Consider the following 25688-nt stretch of genomic DNA (forward strand, 5'->3'; position numbering starts at 1 on the left):
TGGCTATTTGGATGACAAAACTGTTACATGAACAGAGCTGAATGCTGGTGTGTGAGAAGGGGCATTTGTAACATTATAGTTGGTTAGGTACTGATCTTCTCAGCTGGTTCTTCCAATATTGTCAGTAAACCTTGCAGTATATACAATGAACGTCTTGAAAATAAGCACGCCTACAAAAAAAGACAGCTGATACCATTTCCTAAATTGTCTGCAATTTGCAGAGTTCACTGTTTTTAAGATTAGGCTTATATTTTTGAATATCAGTGTTTTGCAAAAGTACCATTTTAGATTTGCGATCTCTGGAACTTTGTGGCCTCAAAATGCCAGGAGTGGTGTTGATGTTTGTATTTTTAATTAGCATTAACTTACCAGCTGAATAAAAAGGAATTATTTTTGGCTGCATTTCCCCACATTTCTTCACATATTTAAAAATGTGCACACGAGAGCAATGCAGATCCTGTGCTCAAAAATTTGCAGTTCAAGGAGTTATGATGTTTGATCTCTTATTCAGGATATTTACTTAATATCTTTGTAGGAAGTACTTTTTAAAAAGCTTTAAATGTAGTCCAATTGCCAATCATTTATTTCCCCCTCAATAATACTGACGGCCTTACAGAATTGGGCTTCATTAAAACTCTTAAGACCTCCCATTGCCCAGTATAGTTTTAAAATTCCAATCCATCAGATAATATGGGTGGGATTTTCACGCAAACCGCTGTGTGTTTCGTGGCAGTGGATGTGGCCAGCCATTGGCTGGTGGCGGGATCTTCTGGTTCTGCATTGTTGGCTGGGTTTCCCGTTGAATTTACCCCTCCCTGCTGGGAATCCTGCAGTGGGGGTGCACCGTTGGTAGGATCGGAAGATCCTGCCGCCGTGACCGGCTGGAAAATTCTGGCCAATGTCCCAGAAAAACACACATTCCTTCTCCTCCTCTTGCTGTGCTGTAACTGCCATTCTATATGACCCTGTTCGCCCTCCCACGGACAGCTCTTCCTTTCATTCAAAGCTTCAGAAACTTTCCTACTAATCTTTGGCCTTTTAAAATCAAACTTTGTTACTAAATATGCTTCTTGCTTTCCCTATTCTAGTCTGGTTAGCATCCTACACTTTGGACTTTGGCCTTTCACATTTGACGTCTCAAAAGTACATTCACCTTGCCAGGCCCAATATGATAATTACTCCAATTTAATTTGTGATGATTTTTTTCTTGATCACAGGTAATGTCAGCTGGTTCTTAGCCGTTATTATGCACAGATTGCTGAATGTTTGTGACAAAAGGAAGATGGTTGTTGTTTAGTCATCTCGGCCCCAAGAAATTCCTGCAGGAGTTCCTCGGGGCAGTGTCCTAGGCCCAGCCATCTTCAGCTTAATCAATGACCTTCATTTCCATAATATGGTCAAAAGTTGGGATGTTCATTGATGTTTAGCATCATTCACAAATCCTCAGACTGAAACAGTCTGTGTCCAGTTGCAGCAAAACCTTGGCAGCATGCAGGCTTGGGCCGATAAGGGGCAAGTGACATTCATACCTCTCAAATGCCAGCCTATGGCCACCTCTAATCTCTAACTATCTCTCCTTTCCATTCAGTGGTATTACAATTATTGAATCCTGACCATCAACATCCTGGGGTTTACCACTGACCAGAAATTGAACTTGACCAGCCATATAAATACCAGCTAGAAGAGCAGGTGGGAGGCAGGAAATGATATGGTGTGTGACTTGCCTGATTCCCCAAAGCTTGCCCATCTACAAGGTACCAGTCCGAAGTGTGATGGAGTGTGCTCCACTTGCCTGCACGAGTGCAACCCCAGAAAAGCTAGAGCTTGATGCCATCCAGGACAAAGCAGCCTGCTTGATCTACACCAATGTCACTGTCTTCACCCTGGTACACTCTGCCATCTACACTTATGCTTTGCAGCATCTTGCTAAGGCTCTTTTGCCAGCACCCTCTAAATTGTACCACCTACCACCTCACAGGACGATGGCAGAAAATGCATGTGAACGCCATCACCAAACTTTTCCAAGTCGGTTCTCATTAAGTCCAATGCTTTAGTTTATTGTGCTGTTAAATCAATGTATTCATGAATATATCTTGATTAATGGTCATATCTTCAGCAGGATAGCTCCTTCTAACAGTTAGCACAATATATCTATATCCTGGAACATCTGTTTCTGTCCTGGGGAAATGGAGCTTTTTCTATTTCATCTAAAATTTGGGGTGGGTTAACTTGCATTCATAAATGTTGTTGCAGCGGAACCTTATCTACTCTGATAAATATTTAGTATTGGTCTTGTTTTGGGTGTAAAAATCAAGTTGTTATATAATATTTCCAATATAACACTTGTAACGCTCTGATACTAAAACCCTATCAAATACAGTTCCTTAAAAGGTTTCTCTGAAACCTTTATTCCTATACTTGGAGGAATGAGGTTGCATTCCTTCATTAAGCAATTGTATGTTCTCCTTGTGACTCAATGTATGTGATTGACAGCTGCTTGTGTTTGCCTTTTTCCTTCTGCCCCTCACTGTGTTGTTCCAACGTGACTGTTTATGCCAGCATCCCTAGCTCCACCTCCTCCCCCTATGCCTCAACTGACTCCACAGATACCTCTCACAGGCTTCGTGGCCAGGGTGCAAGAAAACAGTAAGTTCCTATGGCTGAGTAGATGCATCCTTTTCTTTACCCACTTAAGGACAGAGAAGTCTGCATGATTGACATTTTCACATACTTGTTTAGGAGATTTCTCTACTGCTGCTGTCATTGTACAGTGCATCACTGGCTGTGTGCTTGTCTGTGTCGCTAAATGTGACTTTCATCACTTATTGACATGCAATATTCAGTTCTTATTCTCATTTTGGTGTACTAGTTTTAAAGTCGGGTGTTATTTGGTTCACTGGGTATCTCAGAACAAACTATTCTTGGTCTGTTTTTATATCCTCTAATTTTAATTGGATTTTTCAAACTAATAAACTGAATAAACTTCTATGCATAATATTCAGATCAATACTTGTTTGCGTGTATGAAGAACAGTAAAGCTCGGGTGTAATATTATTTGACAAGTTGGATATGCAACTATTATTTTTAAAACCTGGTTGGTTCAAGAACTCTCCTTTGTGATTTTTTTTGCCTGGAATGCTAATTTAATTAACTGGATTCAGGCGGACTGTTCTGCATATTGCATATCTAATCTCTGGAAACCATTTCATTTGTCATTTTGTGCATGTTTTAGAAGGGTGGATTAATTTAATCCTCCTGTTAATCCTGCTGCATAGTTTCTGCATTTGTGCAAAGACTGTTCTCTTTTGAAGGTTTTATCTGTATAAAGTTGTGTGCCAGTCCCAACGTATTAAAATCTAGGAATGCAAAGTTGCCACCTGCTGGATAGTGTTGATTGTACTTGGTGATTCTTGAACTTCATTCAAATGGTAAGCCATTCATTTACTCATAGTAACAGCTGGAATTCTACATGAGCATGTCAGGAAAGACGTTTTGAAAGCTGCAACATTTGGATGTCATTTGTATGAAGATGCCTAATCTTACATGGTACAAATAAATCCAAAATTGTCTATCTCCAATACTTCCAGCAATATTGTCAGCTTCCTTGGAAAAAAGATTTATCCAGGTAGTTTTGGGAGTTCTGTACCCCATTGTAAATGGCAACTTTTAAATTTATGTACAGGTTCAGAGCTGCATTTTCTTAGTGAATACAAAATACAGTAGATTTTTAAGTTAAAGTACCTTTACTTCCATTACAGAATACATTTTTCTTGCGATGAATGATCTAACTTCAGCTCTTCTGTAACAATGTAGATTAATGCAAAAATGTGTTGTGAATTAGTTGTTATAACACCACTTTCAAAAATTCAATTTCATTGTGCGCAGTTTTATTTTTGGATCCTGTAGGATAACTTGAAATTTAAGCAAGCTCCGAAAAATATTTTTTACTTTACTATAGGCTGCAATAACATGCATCAAATTATTATCTCCCAATTGAGGAAACTTGGTATTTAATTGAGGCAGTTGGATATACAAGGATCTATGTGCAAATTTTTCATTTCATCAATAGAAATTATGACTAACTTGGCTCAGCATGGTCTGAAACCTCCTCTCTATATATTCTGTCTATCTGCATGGTTTCTTTTCAAAGCCTGCAATACAAAATGCATGTGAAATTAATTGAGTTGAATATTTATTATGTAAATTTATTCATTTTTTAACTAAATGATATTTAACTTGTATTAAAATTTGCAAACTGTTACAGTTGCTGATAGTCCAACCCCTCCACCACCACCACCACCAGATGATTTACCCATATTTGATGAATCCCCACCTCCACCTCCCCCACCCCCTGTGGACTATGAAGATGAAGAAGCAGCAGTCGTGCAATACAATGACCCATATGCTGATTCAGACCCTCAATGGGCACCAAAGATTTATCTTGAAAAAGGTAAGAGGTTGACTTATTGAGGAATGTAATAACTGATGTAACAAATAATGAATTAAAGGATTTATTGATCAAGAAGAACAACTGTTTCAACAGCACAACTGTGGGTGTACTCCTAACTATGCCCTGGCTCCAACTGCCACCCTCCAGTCCTGGATTCCATGCTCGTGTTCCAACAGCTCAAAGTGCCACATGGCCTGTGAAGGATTGGCCATCAAAGGGACTATATCACCATTAGGAAAGGGAAAAAATCTCTTGTCTATTTGACTAACCTATTTAAACTGAAGTTGGGAGTAAATATATTTTTGATTTCAAGGTTGTCAGCTTGAAACAATAACAATTTTTTAAGAATGATTTTTATCAGACGATTGGAACTCGTGAGCGAGGGTTTCAAATGTGACCCTTCCAGCTCCATGTTTCTTTGGGCCTTCATCTGTCGGTTTTCTGGGATGAAGATCAAGATTATGTAATAGTGTGAATAGCGATAGATTGTTTCCAATGATTAGTGAAATGGTCATCTAAGGGCACAATATAAGATCACAAAAGAATGTGTTTTAAAAAGTAAATGTCGAAAGTGTGGCTAGAATATCTTTGACAGGACTTCCGGTTGCGGCTATGCGGAGCTAAGTCGCACATTCGGCGGCTCCCCCATCTAAATCATTAATATATATAGTAAATAGCTGGGGGCCCAGCACTAATCCCTGGCTGTCCTTTGGAAAAATACCCATTTATTCCTTTATTTCCTGTCTTTATATCCCAGTTTTATATCCACCTCAATACACTACCCTTAATCCCATACGCTTTAATTTTGCATGCTAATCTCAGATGTGTGACTTTGTCAGAAGCCTTCTGAAAGTCCAAATAAGCCATATCCACTCGCTCCCCTTCATCAACTCTACAGTTACATCTCAAATAATTCCGGTAGATTTGTCAAGCTTGATTTCCCTTTGATCAATCCATGCTGACTGTCTAATGCTTCCACTGTCTTCCAAGTGCTCTGCTATAGAATCTTTGATAATGGATTGTAAAATTTTTCCCACAACTGATGTCAGGTCTATAATTCCCTGTTTTTTCTCTGCCTCTCTTTTTAAAAAGTGGGGTTACATTAGCTACCTCCAATCTGTAGAAATTGTTCCAGTCTATAGAATCCTGGAAAATGACCACCAGTACATCCACTATTTCTTGGGCCACTTAAGTACTCTGGGATGTAGATTATCAGGCCCTGGAGATTTATTGGCTTTCAATCCCATCAATTTTCCCAACACCATTTCTCTGCTAATTCTGATTTCCTCCAGTTCCTCCCTTTCATTAAAGCCTGTGTTCCCCAACATTTCTGCTTGTCATTTATATCCTCTTTTGTGAAGACTGAACCAAAAGTATTTAGTTAGTTGGTATGCCATTTCTTTGTTCCCCATTCATAAATTCTCCTGTTTCTGATTGTAAGGGACCTACATTTGTCTTCAAACTTTTTCTCTTCACATACCTATAGAATATTTTACAGTCAGCTTTTATGTTCTCCCGCAGACTTCATCTTATACTCTATTTCCCCCATGGTCCTCATTGCTGAATTCTAAACTGCCCCATTTGTATGCTTCTTTCTTGGATCTAATACTATCCCGTGTAAGCCATAGTTTGGCCACCTATCCCATTTTACTTTTGTACCAGATAAGAACAAACAGTTGTTGCAGTTCACCTATGCGCTCTTTGAATGTTTACCACTGCCTATCCACTGTCACTCCTTTCAATAACGTTTCCCAATCTATCATAGCCAATTCGCACCTCATAGCGTTGTAGTTTCCTTTCCTAAAATTCAGGACCCTAGTCTCAATCAACTATGTCACTCTCTCCATCTGCACGGTAGCACTGTTGCTTCACAGTGCCAGGGTCCCAGGTTCGATTCCCGGATCACTGTCTGTGCAAAGTCTGCACGTCCTCCCTGTGTCTGCGTGGGTTTCCTCCGGGTGCTCCGGTTTCCTCCCATAAGTCCTCCCATTCCCAAGTTCCTCCCATAAGGGGCAGCACGGTAGCCTTGTGGATAGCACAATTGCTTCACAGCTCCAGGGTCCCAGGTTCGATTCCGGCTTGGGTCACTGTCTGTGCGGAGTCTGCACATCCTCCCCGTGTGTGCGTGGGTTTTCTCCGGGTGCTCCGGTTTGCTCCCACAATCCAAAGATGTGCAGGTTAGGTGGATTGGCCATGATAAATTGCCCTTAGTGTCCAAAATTGCCCTTAGTGTTGGGTGGGGTTACTGGGTTATGGGGCTAGGGTGGTGGTGTTGACCTTGGGTAGGGTGCTCTTTCCAAGAGCCGGTGCAGACTCGATGGGCCGAATGGCCTCCTTTTGCACTGTAAATTCTATGAAATCTATGAAATAAGTCCCGAAAGAGTGTTGTTAGGTAATTTGGATATTCTGAATTCTCCCTCAATGCCAGAATGTGACGACTAGGGGCTTTTCACAGTATTTTGTTGCAGTGTTAATGTAAACCTACTTGTGACAATAAAGATTATTATAATTATTATCTTGATGAAAATTTCTATCATGCTATGGTTGCTCATCCCTAAGGGGTCTCTCATAGCTACATTCCAGTCTAGGATCGCCTGTTTCCTAGTTGGGTCATCAATGTATTAGTCCAGAAAACCCCATCCCATGTACACTCCAGGAATTCCTCCTCTATGGCATTGTGACTAATTTGATTTGCCCAATATATATGCAGATCTAAACCACTCATCCTTAGATGTTCCTTTATCGCATGCACCTCTAATTTCCTGTTTAATACCATTTGCAACATCTCCACTGCATTTTGGGGGTCCAAATACAACCCCACCTAATGTTTTTTTTGCCCCTTGGTGCTTCTCAGCTCTACCCATGCAGATTCCACATTGTCGGAGCTAATATCTTCCTCACCACTGTATTAATTTCCTCTTTGACCAGCAATGCAACACCACTGCCTTTTTGCTTGTCCTTCCTAAATACTGAATATCCCTGGATGTTCAGTTCCCATCCCTGGTCACTCTGCAGCTATGTCTCCGCAATCCTGACTATATCATATCCGTTAACATCTATTTGTGAGATTAATTCATCCACTTCATTGTGAATGCTCTGTGTTAAGGCACAAAGCTTTTAGGCTTGTCATTTTAACATGTCCTGTTCCCACAATTTTTCACTCTGGTCCTGTTTGAATCTGGTCCTTGGTCCTATGCCTATCACTTTTCATATTCCAAATTTGTTTTTGTCCTTGATTTTCCCCCTCCTTTGACTCCTTGCCTAGGTTCCCACCCCCCTGCCATTTTAGTTTAAACCGTCCCCAGCCACTCTAGCAAATACACCCCCTCGGACATCCGGTCCTGCCCAGGTGTAACCCGTACAGTTTGTACTGATCCCACCTCTCCCGGAACTGGTTCCAATGTCCCAGGCTGAATGAGGGCCTGGTCTTGAGAATTGCATCAGACTTGCCAGATCCTTCATGTAGTGGAATCTCCCAACAGCTTGGTTTGAAACCATGAATAAACCTACTTTCAAACTACTCACTTAAGCTGACTGTTTGACAGACGGGAGTTATTTTGTGCAAGCATTTTGAACTATTGAGGCATATAGTTATAAAAGCAAATTACTGTGGATGCTGGAATCTGAAACCAAAGAGAAAATGCTGGATGGAAAATCTCAGCAGGTTTGGCAGCATCTGTAGGGAGAGAAAAAAGCTAATGTTTCAAGTCCAGATGACCGTTTGTCAAAGCTAGTTAATCTAGTCATACAATTGGATGTGGTTTAAGTTGCTGTATCTCTAGTACTGATGCAGCTTCCATTATATTCCTTTTATGAGTATGTATAAATGTTCTGAAGATAGATAAGGCACCATTTATGTATGAAAACAAATGCAATTGCTATGTTGTGGAAAAAGCTTAAAAATGAAGGGCAGGTAGGATATCCCAAAACGTTTGGTATTTTGCCTTTTTTATTTGAATGATTTGTACAATATTGAAGCTCTTTTAAGGATCATGGCAAATTGCAAGATTTATATGGTTTAGCAGAGTGGGCAAATTGATAGGATATACAATTCAATGTAAAATTATATCCTAACTGTTTGGAGTAGCAGAAATGTAGGGGTGCAGGGTGACACGGTGGTTAGCACTGCTGCCTCGCGGCGCTGAGGACCCGGGTTCGATCCCAGTCCTGGGCCTTTGTCCATGTGGAGTTTGCACATTCTTCCGTGTCTGCGTGGGTTTCACTCCCCACAACCAAAAGATGTGCAGTGTAGGTGGACTGGCCACGCTAAATTGCCCCTTAATTGGATTTTTTTAAAATGTAGGGGTGCAGATACTTAAGATGGGATTTGAGGTATAACTAATGAGATGGTTTTAAAAAGATGGTTTTAAAAATATGTGACCATTAAGTATTGTGTGCAGTTCTGTGACATTTTAGTAATGAAAATTCATAAGAATTGTGCCAAAAATGAGATTGTGAAATGGCATTTTGTTCAAGGAATCTTTAGCTTCCAAAATTTAGCAAGGTAATTGTTTTGCTGGTTAGCAAAACGGGGCTCTTGGAGAACAAATGAGTAATTTAGGTTTTGTTGTAAAAGATTAAGACAAAGAATGCTTTAGCACAAATTGACTGAGGTTGGGACAATTAAAATGGAACTGATTAGGTCTTTGAAAAGAAAGTTATAAAAATATCTAGGGAAATAGAATTAGCCTGCATTTGAAGAAATGACACTGACAAATATGACTTTCTGCATTGTATTCTTAAAAACATAGAACACTGTTCGCATCTGTAGATGCTGGACTCTGGCATAGAATATGTAACTTTTATGGTCTCTTGATCTGTGTGGCTTTGGACTATGTTCAGGTCAAAAGTAACCAACAGACGTTTTTGGAAGCCTGAGTGGATTTCAGTTTTATAGAGTACTTCAGTTTCTGTATCATTTCCCATCTCTGCATATATTTTAAAACATTTTATTTTTATTTTTTCTCTTTGCTTACATTTTTAGTTTCCTTTCATTTGGAATTTTGTGGATTCAGTGTTCCAATGTTCGTTTTTGTCCTTCTGTCCTCTCCTAAAATGGTAACTTGTTAAAGCTGTCGCCATTGGTTTATGATACCCAAGCCATGCCATAATTGGAACAAGGAGTAAGACTGCTTCCGAAACTGCAAATCCATAGTGCAATAGACCTGTTCACTCTGCTATACATATGCATGACTTCAAGAAGCTCAGCCTTTTTCGCTTGAGCTGTCTTTGGGAGCTCAAGATAACATAGCAAGACAAAATACCAGACACCTGCCAAACATAAGTTGGGCTGGTCATCTGGTTAGTGCCCGATACTTGAACAATCATTTATGGAGAGCTTGAGTTTCGGATGTGCTCTCATGGCTGTCAAAGGCCATGGAAGGTCTTTAATAGTTTTGATATCAACTTCAAGTCCTGAGATAAACTTGCTCAGGTTGCTGAACCCAGTACAATCAAATAAAGCACTACATCCTCTTTTGAAAGTGAGCACGTAACGGGAGAAAACTCCTTGAACAAGAAATCCTGAAACAGCAAGGCAGCCAAAACAGAATCATGTGATGCCCTGCCCTATTTGTAGCAGAACCTTGTGGGTGCAGATTAGCCTTAAGTCACCCATGTATCCACTGGAACTCCACCAAACACCTCAGATGATGATGTGGAGATGCTGCCGTTGGATTGGGATGGGCACAGTAAGTAGTCTTACAACACCAGGTTATAGTCCAACAGGTTTGTTTGGAATAACTAGCTTTCGGAGCACAGCTCCTTTACCTGATGAAGGAGCTGCGCTCCGAAAGCTATTGATTCCAAACAAACTTGCTGAACTTTAACCTGGTGTTGTAAGACTTCTTGTTGTGTCCACTGATGAATACTTATCTTCACCTTTTGGGATGAACATCTTAAAATTTGAACTGTGGGTGTTGTAGACAATTGTACATGTATTTGAATGTTAATTCTGCATCCAGTAAGAGGATTCTGATTTCAGTTGCAAACAGACAAGAGTCCATCACCAAAGCAGTTACAAGTTTTGCTTACTGTAATTGATTGGGCTGACTTCTATTTAAAGGTTGTTTTGTATTGTGCTGACAACTGCTTTTAAATCTTTTCCATCACTTTTAATATGCCATTGGGTTTAAGATGGTGGTTGCGCAGAAGACCATACTGAATGTCATCTCCTGCTATGCTTTTTCAACAGTTGTGGCAATATATGACTACTCAAAGGATAAAGAAGATGAGTTGTCCTTCATGGAGGGTTCAATCATTTATGTGATAAAGAAGAATGATGATGGCTGGTATGAAGGGGTCATTAATGGAGTTACTGGTTTGTTTCCTGGAAATTATGTGGAACCCATCATGCACTATGTGGATTGAAGCAAACAAATGGCTTCTTCAAGCTCTCTTTAATCATTGGCCAGTCTAAGCATTTTGGGATGTGGGTTAATTGGGGGGAGGATTTCTCGGTTTTCAAGGGTGCCATTATTTTTGCGTTCAGCATGGAAACTGACACAGTTCGACTGAAAATACAACAAAGTTCAAACTGGCACAATAAAAATGCAAGTGCTGGTCAAATTTTCTTAAGACTTATGGTCATTCCTAAAATACAAATAGTGCTTGTTGATAGCATGCATAAAATACACAAATTTATGTATTGTAGCCAATCCATTTTTAACCTAAAATGCTTCCAATATGTTGTAATTTTCAGTTAATCTGTGAGCATCACTGATTTGTAATCTCATGAACGGTCACATGAGTCTAAAGAACATTTGTGGATGAGGCTTGGGTGTCTTCTAATCAGAGTACATGTTGTTGATTTGTACTTAACAGGTTAAACATTTTATATGGATTAAATTTAATGAAAAAATCATCTGTAGTCACAAAGTGAACCAAAGTGTAGTCTGCTATGTTGTCAGTTCATTTGTACAGTGGAACTTGTCTGGATCATTGGCTTTGTATAGTGCTGGTAAATTTTATTAAATGATTTACTAACCATTAGAATATTAATCCAATTAACACCTTATGATTTATTAGCTATGTTCTATACTAGATACAGACAATTCTACTGTACAAAGTCAGTTTCTTGAACAGATTTTACTTTCGATATATCTTGTGGCTCAGGCCTTATCAATTATGCTTCCCTGTTTGCTTTGGAAGACAAAAGTATAATTTGTTTCAAGGGGTTATTACATGTATTTAAAACAGCAATTCCAGGCCAAACAGCCCCAATCTCCATAGAATCAGTGTTCAGCTGTGTTTCTCCTATGTTCAGTTCAATTGTTTGCGATTCATGCTTCCAAGTGTTGAAGCTAATAAGAAACCAAGAAACTATCCTATTCTGAAATTTGAAAATAGAGCAGCAATGGGCATATTTTGTCCTGGTACTAAAGGGCATATGGAAGGCAATAAATGCAGTGTCCTGTTTGGAGGATTGCTAAAATTTCTTGTACCACATTTTTTCTATTCTTGTTCTGGAAGCTGTGCTCTGATTTAGCAAAATTATGTACAAATAAAATGGCAGGTAAATTTGTTTTTAAAAATGTCCACTTTGAAGAGACATTATGGAGGCCATACATGCAAGAGGTTTTCTTATTAACTTCTGCCTTATGATTGTAAGAAGCTTTAACATTGTGACTTCATTTTCTTCAACTGTTAAAATTGAAAATGCATTCCTTTAATTTGTATATAACCTGTTACAATTGTATGTACAGCCTTTTATAATAAATCATTCTCGGTATATAAAAAGTTACTTCATATGGACTGCAAGATTCTTTCATAAATGTAGTTGTACAATGGTCATGTTTAGGCTTTATGTACATGGTTAGTCCAAAATGTAAACAAAATTCCCACTGAAGTCCTGCCTTTCAACTTTGAATTCTTGATACGAGTTGAAGTTATTTGAAGTATTTATTTGCAGTCACAATTGTTGCCTGAAGTGGAAGACGTCACTTGTTCCGCGTTAATACAATTTCTGCAAGTTGAATCAAGGCATCTCTTTCCGGTGAAGGATGTAGCATAGAGATCTGTCGAATGGCTTCCTGACAGTATTGATGTGCAAGATAGCACGTTTGCTGAACACCGTCACTCTAGAGGGAAAACATGGTCAGTTAAATATTTTGCATGCATTAATCTGATTCAAGAATTGATAGAGATATATATATATATATATATACCACTGTCCGTGTGGAGTTTGCACGGGTTTCGCCCCCACAACCTAAAATTGTGCAAGCTAGGTGGATTGGCCACGCTAAATTGCCCCTTAATTGGAAAAATGAATTGGGTATTAATTTAGGGATCTATTAAAGTTGGTGTAAAATAACCCTAAATTTCTACATGTTCTTAAAAGAATTCATAAACTGAAGTTTGCTGTGATTCTTTACTAAGGCTGACTTAAATGGCATCCTTGCAAATTATGAAACAGAATTTAATAATTTAGTGCTGGACTTAAGACTTAAAACCAAGCTCAGTCCTGGCCCTCATGTTCGCCGTCTTGTACTTAATAGCTAACAGTGACCCACAGGCTGCAAATCCCCTCAAAGATAATGATTTGTGGAATTACCACCTTGCTAAACTGGACAGCAGCTGCTTGAACTTGCTCTTATTGACTGCACCTACCATTTGATTGTGACACCTGCTAGAACCACTTGCCTGGATAGATGCTGCTTCAATATTCAAAGCTGAACCTTATCCAGATCAATGCCATTGGTCTCTATGTCCAAACCATGTCACTGATGGACAGTGACAGATGAAATAATCAGAGCCTGCATAATTTGACTTGTAAATTTCAGACAAGGGAGGGTCTTTGTAATTCTACCAGACTGCTGGGTAAAATCAGCACATTTGAAGGTAGGGATAATGGGTGCACTCGGTCAGGGGGCGAAAGATCCTGACTAAGCATACATTATGCATTAAAAAATGTTGCAGCACTGATTCCACCAGAATGCTACTGAAACTAAAAGGGTTAAATTAAGGCTAGGTGGCAGAGATGAAGCCTGCATTCACAACATAAGAACTAGAAGCAGGAGTAGGCCACCTGGCCACTCGAGCCTGCTCTGCCATTCAATGAGATCATGGCTGATCTTTTGTGGACTCAGCTCCACTTTCCGGCCCGAACACCATAACCCTTAATCCCTTTATCCTTCAAAAAACTATCTACCTTTATCTTAAAAACATTTAATGAAGGAGCCTCAACTGCTTCACTGGGCAAGGAATTCCATAGATTCACAACCCTTTGGGTGAAGAAGTTCCTCCTAAACTCAGTCCTAAATTTACTTCCCCTTATTTTGAGGCTATTCCCCCTAGTTCTGCTTTCACCTGCCAGTGGAAACAACCTGCCCGCATCTATTCCCTTCATAATTTTATGTTTCTATAAGATCCCCCCCTCATCCTTCTAAATTCCAACGAGTACAGTCCCAGTCTACTCAACCTCTCCTCATAATCCAACCCCTTCAGCTCTGGGATTAACCTAGTGAATCTCCTCTGCACACCCTCCAGTGCCAGTACGTCTTTTCTCAAGTAAGGAGACCAAAACTGAACACAATACTCCAGGTGTGGCCTCACTAACACCTTATACAATTGTAGCATAACCTCCCTAGCCTTAAACTCCATCCCTCTAGCAATGAAGGACAACATTCCATTTGCCTTCTTAATCACCTGTTGCACCTGAAAACCAACTTTCTGCGACTCATGCACTAGCACACCCAGGTCTCTCTGCACAGCAGCATGTTTTAATATTTTATCATTTAAATAATAATCCCTTTTGCTGTTATTCCTACCAAAATGGATAACCTCACATTTGTCAACATTGTATTCCATCTGCCAGACCCTAGCCCATTCACTTAGCCTATCCAAATCCCTCTGCAGACTTCCAGTATCCTCTGCACTTTTTGCTTTACCACTTATCTTAGTGTCGTCTGCAAACTTGGACACATTGCCCTTGGTCCCCAACTCCAAATCATCTATGTAAATAGTGAACAGTTGTGGGCCCAACACTGATCCCTGAGGGACACCACTAGCTACTGATTGCCAACCAGAGAAACACCCATTAATCCCCATTCTTTGCAAGTATTGAACATTAAAAGGGTGAAGTAATTAAAGTGTTTAATTATTGTGCAGTGACCAGGAGTGTAGATGAGGGAAATGCATTTCATGTAGTCTATTGGACTTCAGCAAGGCTGATAAAGGTCCCAATTGGGGAGCTGTTAGTGAGGCTAAGAGCCTGTAGGATCCAAGGAAATTTGGCAAATTGGATATAAAATTGGCTGAGTGGTAGGAAGCAAAGGGTGATGGTTGAGGGGTGTCTAGTGGGGTCCTGCAGGGATCATTGGTGGTGCCCTTGCTGTTTGTGGTTTATATAAATAAATCTGAATATAGGAGAGTTGCTAGTACATTTGCGAATGATATGAAAATTGGCAGGGTGGTAAATAGTGAGGAGGGTATAGACCAGATGGGCTGATCAGTGGCAAATGGAATTCAATCCAGATAAGTGTGAGGTGATGCACTTGGGCAGGGTAAACAAGCAAAGGAATACATCATAAATGGCAGGACCCTGGGAAGCACTGAGGATCAGAGGGCTCTTGGTGTGCATGTACACCAGTCCCTTAAGGTAGCAGAGCAGGTGGATATAGTGGTTAAGGCATTTGGTACTCTTGCCATTATTAACTGAGTCATAGAGTTTGAGTAGGGAAGTTCTGCTGGAACTGTATGAAATGTTGGTTAGGCCACAGCTAGAGTACTGTGGGCAGTTCTGAAATCCACATTGGAGGAATGTGGTAGCACTGGAAAGGGTACAGGAGATTTACTAGGATGTTGCTTGGGTTGTAAAGTTAGTTAATAGGAGAGATTGGATAGACTTGGATTATTTTCCTTGGAGCAGAGGAGACTGAGGGGAGATATGACTGAGATGTATAAAATGGAGGAGCATAGAGTAGGCAGGAAGAAATGTTTCCTCTTGATGGATGGATGAATGACCATGGGGCATAGGTTTAAGGTGAGGGGATGAGATGAAAAACTTTTTAACCCAGAGTGGATGGAGTTTGGAACTTGCTGCCTGAAAGGGTGGTAGAGGCAGAGAGCCTCTTAACATTTAAGTATTTAGATGTACACTTGTGATCAAATACAGGGCTATGAGGCAAGTGCTGGAAAATGGGATTAGAATAGTTGGGTGGTTGTTTCTGTCTGGTACAGATGCGATGGGCTGAAGGGCCTTTTCTGTTATCTATAACTCAAAGCTTTTCAATAATCTTTGCAGTGTTAATGTAAGCCTACTTGTAATGAGTCACCACACTCCGACGCCTGTTTGGGTAAACGTCCAACTTACCTAATAGTACATATTTCAGGACTTGTGGGGGGAAACTGGAGCACCTGGAGGAAACCCACGCAGACTACACAGACTGTGACCCTGGCACTGACAAAGCAACAGTGCTAACAACTCCTACCGTGCTGCCCATTCACGGGTGAACAAGTGGCACACTGATCTACTGCTTTACTAATTTTTAGATCATTCACTCCAGGCTAAGAAAATCAAGGATGGATGAAATTAGGCTATGCAGTTGTTCTGTGTCAATGGCAGGTGGATGCCATCACTGACTACATGGATTATGTTGATTCGTGATAATGGCAAGTTGAGAGTATTGGAGAACCCCAGATGTAGTGTGACTTAAAGATGGAAATGATGAGCAGGGTTTGGTCAGATTCTGGAGAAGTGTTAATGAGAAATTGGAAGAACCTGAGTCAGCAGGCTACCATTCTGACTACAACGATGGAAAGACTGGTCTGCAACTAATGGATGCTATATAGTTAGCAACACATGAAGGGACAGAATGAAGATTAACAGGTCAGCTCATTGCTAAATTGTCAGCACAGGACACCATGGTACATGTGGACAATACATTAATGTAAGCCTACTTGTGACATTAAATATTAAAATGGATGCAGGAATCTGTAACAAAATACTAGGTAATCTCAGCAGGTTACCCTTTTACACACTGCTCAATTTATGTTCGGCCATTCACACATTTTAATCTGTGCCACTATCAGCAGCCTTCTTGACCTTTAATCACCTTTACACGCTTTGTCTTCTGTCCTCAACATCTTTGTCTATCTCCACCTGTCGCTGGCCCCCTATCCAGCTCCATGCCCCCCACTCAGTGTAAATCTGACCCCATTTCCAGTTCTCTCTAGCTTGATGACTAGACAAGTCATCCAGACTCAAGTTAGCTCCATTTGCTCTCCGCAGATGCGGTCAGACAAAAAAAAAAAAAAAAAAAAGTACAGCACAGGAACAGGCCCTTCAGCCCTCCAAGCCTGTGCTGACCATGATGCCTGTCTAAACTAAAATCTTCTACACTCTCGTTGTCTGTATCCCTCTATTCCTATCCTATTCATGTATTTGCCTCTTAAACGTCACTATCGTCCCTGCTTCCACCACCGCCTCCGGCAGCGAGTTCCAGGCATCCACTACCCTGTGTAAAAAAAACTTGCCTTGTTCATCTCCTCTAAACCTTGCCCCTCGCACCGTAAACCTCTGCCCCCTAGTAATTGACCCCTCTACCCTGGGAAAAAGTCTCTGACTATGCCCCTCAATTTTTTAGACCTCTATCAGATTGCCCCTCAACCTCCCATCATTCCAGTGAGAACCAAGTTTATTCAACCCCTCATCATAGCTAATGCCCTCCATACCAGGCAACATCCTGTAAATCTCTTCTGCACCCTCTCTAAAGCCTCCACATCCTTCTGGTAGTGTGGCAACCAGAATGAACACTATACTCCAAGTGTGGCCTAAGGTTCTATACAACTGCAACACGACTTGTCAATTTTTTTTTACTCAGTTCCCCGGCCAATGAAGGCAAGCATGCCGTATGCCTTCTTGACTATCTTCTCCACCTGTGTTGACCCGAGATTGTCCAGTATTTTCTGCGTGTGTATCGAAAATTAATACCACTTCGTAATACAGCATTATTCATTAGAGCGAAGGATTAAAGCACTGAATAGTCTTTAACTCCTCCCTCCCCCACCCCGCTTCTCAAATTATTTGGTGCTGATTTGGACAGAGAATTTTTGCATCCTTTCTGGACCAATATCCTAGAATTCTCTGATGCAATGGTGGAAGCACCACCACAAACTAGTTATTCAGGAGAGCAATTAAGTACTGGGCAAACATGTAGCCATGTCAACATAACCCACATTCAGACACTAACTGTTTTAGTGTTTTGCTTCTTTCTTACCTGTTGTACATATTGCCAGGCCTGATCTACATCACCATCCGCACTGAAGCGTCTCATTATCAGGGTATGTAATTCTGGAAACTAAATGGGAAATTTAAGTGCAACATTTAAGCATTATTTGGTTCCATTCACACTATGCTAAATATATAATTTGCACTACACTGAACTGATATTACCTGTTTGACCCTGGTATCTAGTGTTGTCATGATGGCAGATGGAGAGTATTAAATCTTTGAAGAATGATAGTTGGCACAGATTATGGGAGGCTTTCAACCGTTCTTTTGCTAGCAGTTTAGATTACTGGGACTGCGAGTGTGTGGTAGGTCTTCAATACCTGCTGCAATATAACACCGCCTGAGATCCACTCCAAGGCTTTCATTAGGTTAATGAGGCTGAGGCTTGCTGATTAACAAGGGTTAGTTGTGCATCTTTGTGGTGAACATAAATCTTTGCTGCATTTCAAATTCCTGAAAGCACAAAATCTAGACATGATTGGAATCTAGAAATGTGTTTTGTCCTAGGCTGTAGGTTTATTATAATTCAGTAGAGTTTAGAGATTCCAATTGTGCACACGAAACCTGCAAGAGGGAGATGCCTAAAATCAACAATTGCATCACAGCTGATCTGTACCCCAACTCCATTTATCCAAATAATTCACATCCCTTTATCCTCATTTAATCAATCTTGGCCTTAAATTTCAGTGCTCAAAAGGTTTGAGGTTATTCCAGTTTTTTTTTACTCCCCATTATAAATTAAGTGCTTCCTAATGTCACTTAAAGACAATCACTCAACAATTTCTCCTTTAACCAGGGACCACTGGAGATTATGCCATGATGTGTACCTTGTGTATGGTGACAAGGAAGTCAGGGGATGAGTTACTCACTGCAGAATTCCAGCCTCCACCTGGTTAAGCCAGCATTTGTTGCCCATCCCTAATTGCCCTTGAGAAGGTGATGGGGTGTTGCCTTCTTGAACCATTGGCACACCCAATGTGGTATTAGGGAGGGAGTTCCAGGATTTTGACCCAGCAGTAGTGGAAGGAGGAACAGTGATATATTTCCAAGACAGAATGGTGAGTGACTTGGAGGTGAACTTCCAGGTGGTGGTGTTCTCATGCATCTGCTGTCCTTGTCCTTTCTAGATGGTACTGGTTGTATGCTTGGAAGGTGTTGCCTCAGGACCTTTGGTGAGTTTCTGCAGTGCATATGTAGATGGTTGACACTCCTGTGTGTCAGTGGAGGAGGGAGTGAATAGTTGTGGAAGGGCTACCAATCGAGCGGGTTGCCTTGCTTGTATGGTGTCAAGCTTCCTGTTGTTGGAGCTGCAATCGTGCAAGCAATTCCATCACTCCTGACTTGTGCTTTGTAAGTGGTGGACAGGCTTTGGGGAAATCAGGTGGAGAGTTACTTGCCAGACTTTTGAGCCTCTGAACTGCTCTTGTAGCCACAGTATTTATATGGCTAGCCCAGTTCAGTTTCTGGTCAATGGTATCCCCCAGGATGTTGATGGTGGAGGATTCAGTGCTGGTAATGCCAACTGAATGTCAAGGGACGATGGTTTGATTCTCTTTTTGTTGGAGATGGTCATTCACGCCACGCAAGTGGCAGGCAATTTGTCCGCCCAAGCCTGGGCATTGTCCAGGTCTTGTTGCATTTGCACGTGGTGGTCTGCTGCAGTGTCTGAGGAGTTGCGAATGGTGCTATCAAATCAGCAAACATCCCCACATCTGATATTATGTTGGAAGAAAGGTCATTGATAAAGTGTCTTAAGATGATGGTTGGGCCTAGGACACTACCCCGAGGAACTCCTGCAGTGGTGTCCCAGGACTGAGATGACCTCCAACAACCACAACCATCTTCCTGCTAGGTATGACTCCAACCAGTGGAGTGTTTTCCGATTCCCATTGACTCCAGTATTGATAGGGCTCCTTGATTCAATACTTGATCAAATGCTGCCTTGATGTCAAGGGCAGTCACTCTCACCTCTGGAGTTCAGCCCTTTAGTTCCATGTTTGAATCAACTCGTTAATGAGGTTAGGAGCTGAGTGACCCTGGCGGAATCCAAACCAAGCATTAGTGAGCAGGTTATTGCTAAGTGCTGCTTGATCGCATTGTTGATGACCCCTTCTGTCACTTTACTGATGGTTGAGAGTAGACCGAGGGGTAACTGGCCGGGTTGGATTTGTCCTGCTTTGTGTACAGGGCATACCTGGGCAATTTCCTACTTCGCTAGGTAGATGCCAGTGCTGTAGCTACACTGGAGAAGTCTCTTCCTTCCCCTCCAGTGATTTATTTGATTTCCCACTACCATTCACGACGATGTGGCATGACTGCAGAGCTTAGATCTGATCAGTTGGTTGTGAGATCACTTGGCACTGTCACTTGCTGCTTATGCTGTTTGGCTTGCAAGTAGCCCTGTGTTGTAGTTTCACTGGGTTGACACTTCATTTTTCAGTATGCCTGGTGCTATCCTTGCACTCTTCTTTAAACAGGGTTGATCCCCTGGCTTGGTGGTAATGGTAGATTTGGAGATATGCTGAGCATATAGATTGTGGCTGAGTACAATTCTGCTGCTGCTGATCCACGGTGCCTCATGGATGCACAGCCTGGAGTTGCTTGATCTGTTCTGAATCTATCCCATTTGGCGTAATGGTAGTGCCACAAGACTATGGAGGGCATCCTCAATGTGAAGACAGGACTACGACTCCACAAGGATTGCGCATTGGTCACTTTGCCCATGCAGTCATGGACAGATGAATACGCAGCAGGCAGGTTGGTGAGGAGGTCTGGTATATTTTTCCCTCTGTTTCCTCACCATCTGTCTCAGACCCAGTCTAGCAGTTATGCCCTTTCAGACTCAGCCAGTAGTTATGCTATCGAGCTAGTTGATGGGATATTGACGTCCCCTATCCCAAATACATTGTGCCCTTGCCACCCTAAATGCTTCCTTCAAGTAGTGTTCAACATGATTCATCAGGGGACAGTGGGTGGTACGTGGTAATCATCAGCTTTCCTTGCTCATGTTTGTCCTGTGCCACAAGACTTCATGGGGCCCAGATGTTGAGCACTGCCAAGGCAACTCCCGCACGACTATATACCAGTGTGCCACCACCTCTGCTGGTTCTGTTCCTGAGACAAGACATACCCAGGGATGGCAATAGTGGTGTCTGGGATATTTTGTGAGGTATGATTCCGTGAATGCTGTTGCTAGACCAGTGAGACACAGCTCTATCAATTTTGGCACAAGCAGCACCAGATGTTAGTACGGTGGACTTTGCAGGGTCGACAAGGCTGGATTTGCAATTGTCGTTTCTGGTGCCTCAGTCGATTCCAGGTGCTCGTTCCTGTTTCTTTCCTTTTAGACTTTGTAGCAGTTTTGACACAACTGAGTGGCTTGCTGGTCATTTAAGAGTCAACCACAATGGAGTCACATGTAAGCCAGACCAGATGAGGTCAGCAGATTTCCTTCCCTAAGGGACATTAGTAAACCAGCTGTTTTTGTTTTAATGACAATTGACAATGGTTTCATGGTAATCATTAGATATTTAACTGATTCAATTTCCCATGGCTAGATTTGAACCCGGGTCCCCAGAATATTACGGGTCTCTGGCTCACCAGTCCAGTGACAATACCACTAAGCCGTTGCCTACCAGTTTATGCCTGCTCCAGTTCAGTTTCTAGTTAATGGTAACCCCCCAGGATGTTAGTAAGCATTGTCAGGGGGTTGTGGGGGGGGGGGGGGGGGGGGGGGGAGGAGGGAGAGAAGAAAGAGATGGTCAGATTGTTTTGTTGGAGATGTTGATTGCTTGGCCCTTGTATGGCAAAAATGTTACTGGTCACTTGTCAGCTCAGGTCTGAATGTTGTCTTGCTGCATATGAATGCATATCTTACTTCAATATCTGAAACTATTCAATGGTACTGAGCAATGTTCAATCATCTGCGAACATCCCCACTTTTGACCTTATGATGAAGGGAAGTAGTTGAACATGGGTTGGGCTGAGGACACTAACCTGAGAAACATTTGCAGCCAATGTTCAGGGATTGAGACGACAGACCTTCAACAACCACAACCATCTTGCGGGGGGGGGGGGGGGGGGGGGGGGGAAAGAGGAGAGAAAGAGTGCAGCCAAGTATGACTCCAACTAATGGAGTGCTCTGCCCGATTCTCACTGACCAGTTTTGCTAGGGCCCCTTGATGCCAAACAAGCCAAATGCTGCCTATAAGTGCAGTCTCTCACCACACCTCATTCTACTCTGTCTCAAAGTGGCTCTGGCAGAATTTAAACTGAGCACATACCACTCAGTTAAATTCCACTTGATAGTATTAACAGCACCGTCCATCACTTTGCTGATGATTGAGTGGACTGATGGGTATGTAAATGGCTGGATTGGATTTGTCCTTTTTGTGGGCAGGACATACTTGTGCTATACCGGGTAGATGCCAGTGGTGTAGGTGTATACTGGGACTGGTTGGCATGGGGCACAGCTAGTTCTGGAGCATAAGCCTTCAGTACTATTCCTGGAACGGTCAGGGCCCATACCCTTTTCAGTATTTGGTGCGTTCAGCTGTTTCTTTATATCACTTGGAGTGAATGAAATTGACTAAAGACTGGCATCTGTGATGCTGCAAACCTTGACAGCAGGGATGGATCATCCACTCACCGCATCTGGCTGAAAATGGTTGCATGCTTCAGCCTTCTTTACTGGGTTCTCCCAATGTTGTAAAGCCTCCTTCTCCAGTTCGTTGTTTGTTTACCAAACTATTCATGACTGGATGTGGCAGGACTGCAGAGATTTGATATGATCCTTTGTGGGACAAACAAAGTTTGTCTACCGCATGCTGCTTCTGCTGTTTTGATTCCAAGGGACTACTTTGCAGTATATGTGGAGAAAGAGTTAACATTCCAAAATGACTCAGAACTCTGAAGTAGTATTTCCAAAGAAGTCACAATGGACTCAAAATGTTAACTCTCTTTCTCGCTCTACCTTCTGCACTTGTAAAATACCGTAAGGCATTCCCTTGCATTTTTGATTGGATCTTTGTGACTTTTGCACATGTATTTCTTCAAAGCCCATTAAAAGTTGGCCATCAGCATTTTGGGTTTATAAGTAAGGATATAAACTACATTAGATGTCAGCCTTAGCATTTTTGCCTTGGTGGAAAGCACGGAGGGCATTTAGTGTCTAAAGTATTTTGAAATGATATATTACCATTCCAGACCAGACCCCAACTGCCAAACCAAAAAGATTTGTTTTAGCCACCCTTTGTAAACCAGCCCGACTGATCTCTTCCACACCCAAGAAATGTTTGCAATTGAAAGAGCCATTTCAAAAGTCACTCCCCACTTATACTGCAACACCAGAAAGAAAGCACCATTTCCTCTCTCACTCTAAATTCAATAATCCCAAGTCACACAAGGAATTATACTTTTAAATCCCGGTAGAGAGTCCCCAATTTTATTACAATCCTGGGCCAGAGCCCAACAGTTGCTTGGATACCGCTCAAAAACCCCAAGATTTAATTTCATTTATAAAACTGAGGAAAGTTACTTTGGTCCAGGAGTGATTACATGCACAAGTAGGGATGATTTGGTATATTAAAACAAAGTTTATTACTAACATTACCAGAAAGAACATATCTTACAATTAACAATGACAATTAAACACAAATTCTTAATTGCTATCTTTTATCTCCACTCGGGCAAAACTCATAGATCATGGCTGATTATCATAGAATTTACAGTGCAGAAGGAGGCCATTCGACCCATCGAGTCCGCACCGGCTCTTGGAAAGAGCACCCTACCCCATAACCCAGTAACCCCACCCAACACCAAGGGCAATTTTGGACATCTCTAGTCAAAATCCACTTAAATACAGTTAGCCAATTCAGGAAAACAGCTTGCTGTCTTGGATAAACCAGAGAGAGAGATCCTCCAGGAAACAGCTTGCAGGTTCGTGCTTGTTAAACTGCGAACATTTTCATAAACCTATCTGTTCACAGGCATAATCTTTAACTAAACTGCTTTGCTGCTCTTAGATTAAAACTGAACTGATACTCCAGAACCGGACTGCTTCAGCCCCTGGCTTCTCCCATTAACTACACCACCGTACTAAGGCCAAACACGATGGACACAATTTTCAGTTTGGAAGATTGTGGGTTTTTTTAAAATCAAAAGATTATAACAAAGTAACAGTATACAAAGTACACCCAGCCAAAGCCCACTTCGCTGCCCATAAAGAAAACTAAACCGTACCAAAAAAAGACCCCCCCCAACAGTTGACTATAACCAATTCCCCGAAAAAGATAAAAGGCTGTCACCTTGAGTAGAGCCCTTCCATGGCCCACCTCATGCAATACTTGTTTTTTCTCAAGACACAAAAATTCCATCAAGTCCCCTTGCCAGGCTGAGACCCCTACCCAAGCAGAAGTCGTCTCCGGGCTATTAACAAGGTGAAGGCTAGGACATCTGCCTTCGTCCCTGTCTACAGCACTGGCAAGTCCGATACTCCAAAAATGGCCCCCAAATCAGCTCCAGCAGAATATCCCAAATCTTTGACAGTGTCAATACCGGAAACCAGCAAGCTTGAGGCAACACCGAAACACGTGTATGATTCGCCAGCCTCCTAAAGCACAGTTCAGACCTATTCTCCACACCCTAGAAAAACCCACTCATATGTGCCCTGGTCAGGTGCATCCCGTTTACCTCCTTGAACTGCATCAAGCTTCTCCTACCTGCCTCCCCGAACAGGCGCCGGAATGTGGCGACCAGGGGCTTTTCACAGTAACTTCATTGAAGCCTACTTGTGACAATAAGCCATTATTATTATTAACCTCACAATGAGGAAGCGAAGAGCCTCACTCCACTCCCTCACCCCCCCCTCAAAAAACAAATCCAGTTCACCCTCCCATTTCCCTATTACCTTTTCCAATGAATGAAGCCTGCTGCGTTGAAAACATCTGCCCATAAATATCAGAAATCGTACCCTCCCCTAACTCGACCAAGGACAGGACCCTGCTCAAGAGCAAGGGTGACAGTGCCAGGGGAAATGAGTAAGCCCCTTACGTAGAAAGTCGCAAACCTGCAAATATCTGAATACATTCACTCTTAGGAGTTGGAGCTTCTCAAAACTCATACGAACCTACCCTCCAGAAACAATGTCTCTAAACCTCCCCAACCCCACCCTCTCCCATGCCCTGAACGATAAATCCAAGCCTGACGGCACAGTAACTATGGTTCCTGAAAATTAGAACCAACAGTGACATGGAGCCCAGTTTAAAATGCTGCCAAAACGGATTCCAAAACCTCAGAATGACTATCATCACCGGGCTCAAAGTGAATCTTTCAGGGAAAACAGGAGTGGGCAGTAACCCAAGTCCTCAAACGCGACCCTATGCTTGAACCCTCCTCCATCTGCCCCCATATTGAATCCAGATCCCTGAGCCACCCCCTGCACTTAGTATTTGCTGCCCAATAGTAACATAGTGGATTAGGTAGTGCCAACCCCTGACTGCCTATCCTTTTGCAGAAACATCCTTAGAACCTGAGGGGTTTTACCAGCCCAAACAAAAGTAGATATCAATTTATTGACCCTGCAAAAAGACAGACTGGGAGACACTGGAACAAAAACAAAATCCCTCAGGAGAATATTCATCTTCACCGTCTGTACCCTTCCCACTAAGGTCTGAGGGAGGGCATCCCACCTTTTCAAGTCGGCCTTCACCCCCTCCCATCATGCTAGCAAAATCGAAGTTTATGGAGTGAGGCCCAATCATGAGCCACCTGGATTCCCAGATAACGGAAGCTAGCTCAGGCTGGATGAAAACAGCAATGTCTGCAGATCAGCTCCCCTCCTGGGGGCGGGGGGGTTCATTGGAAAATAGTACGATACCCATCTAGTGGACAACCTCAGCACAATGGCCAGCGGCTCAATTGCTAGGGCAAACAAAAGCTACTTGACTAGTTTGTGGGACAGCGCTCCTAATTTTGGCAAAAGCCTCCATATGTTCGAAGGATGGCTTT

The 25688-nt window shown here is 42.0% G+C and overlaps 2 protein-coding genes across 13 annotated transcripts in view; one reads left to right on the top strand and one right to left on the bottom strand.

Annotated features, from left to right (window-relative positions):
- The window catches only part of abi1a (abl-interactor 1a), a 153105-nt gene extending 140914 nt beyond the window's left edge, over window positions 1-12191 (top strand). For 5 of the 9 annotated variants that reach the window (XM_072508432.1, XM_072508434.1, XM_072508433.1 and 2 more), the window contains 3 exons: window positions 2560-2646; window positions 4265-4450; window positions 10644-12191. In XM_072508432.1, coding sequence (XP_072364533.1) covers window positions 2560-2646; window positions 4265-4450; window positions 10644-10819 — 449 coding nt within the window. In that variant the 3' untranslated portion in view covers window positions 10820-12191. The remainder of the gene's footprint in view (window positions 1-2559; window positions 2647-4264; window positions 4451-10643) is intronic. The other 4 variants (XM_072508435.1, XM_072508440.1, XM_072508438.1 and 1 more) reach the window with 1 other exon arrangement.
- LOC140424883 (all trans-polyprenyl-diphosphate synthase PDSS1-like) overlaps window positions 12095-25688 on the bottom strand; it is a 63469-nt gene continuing 49875 nt past the window's right edge. The window contains exons 10-12 of one of the 4 annotated variants that reach the window (XR_011947718.1): window positions 17844-18134; window positions 17668-17748; window positions 12452-12528 (exon numbers count right to left, since the gene is read on the bottom strand). Coding sequence is in view for 2 of the 4 variants with exons in the window: in XM_072508442.1 (XP_072364543.1) it covers window positions 12388-12528; window positions 17668-17748 (222 nt within the window). In the remaining 2 variants the exon portion in view is untranslated. Of the gene's footprint in view, window positions 12529-17667; window positions 17749-17843; window positions 18135-22329; window positions 22536-25688 lie in introns of all 4 variants that reach the window. The other 3 variants (XR_011947717.1, XM_072508442.1, XM_072508443.1) reach the window with 3 other exon arrangements.

This window comes from Scyliorhinus torazame, chromosome 6, assembly GCF_047496885.1.
Source record: "Scyliorhinus torazame isolate Kashiwa2021f chromosome 6, sScyTor2.1, whole genome shotgun sequence".
NCBI classification, from domain to species: Eukaryota; Metazoa; Chordata; class Chondrichthyes; order Carcharhiniformes; family Scyliorhinidae; genus Scyliorhinus; species Scyliorhinus torazame.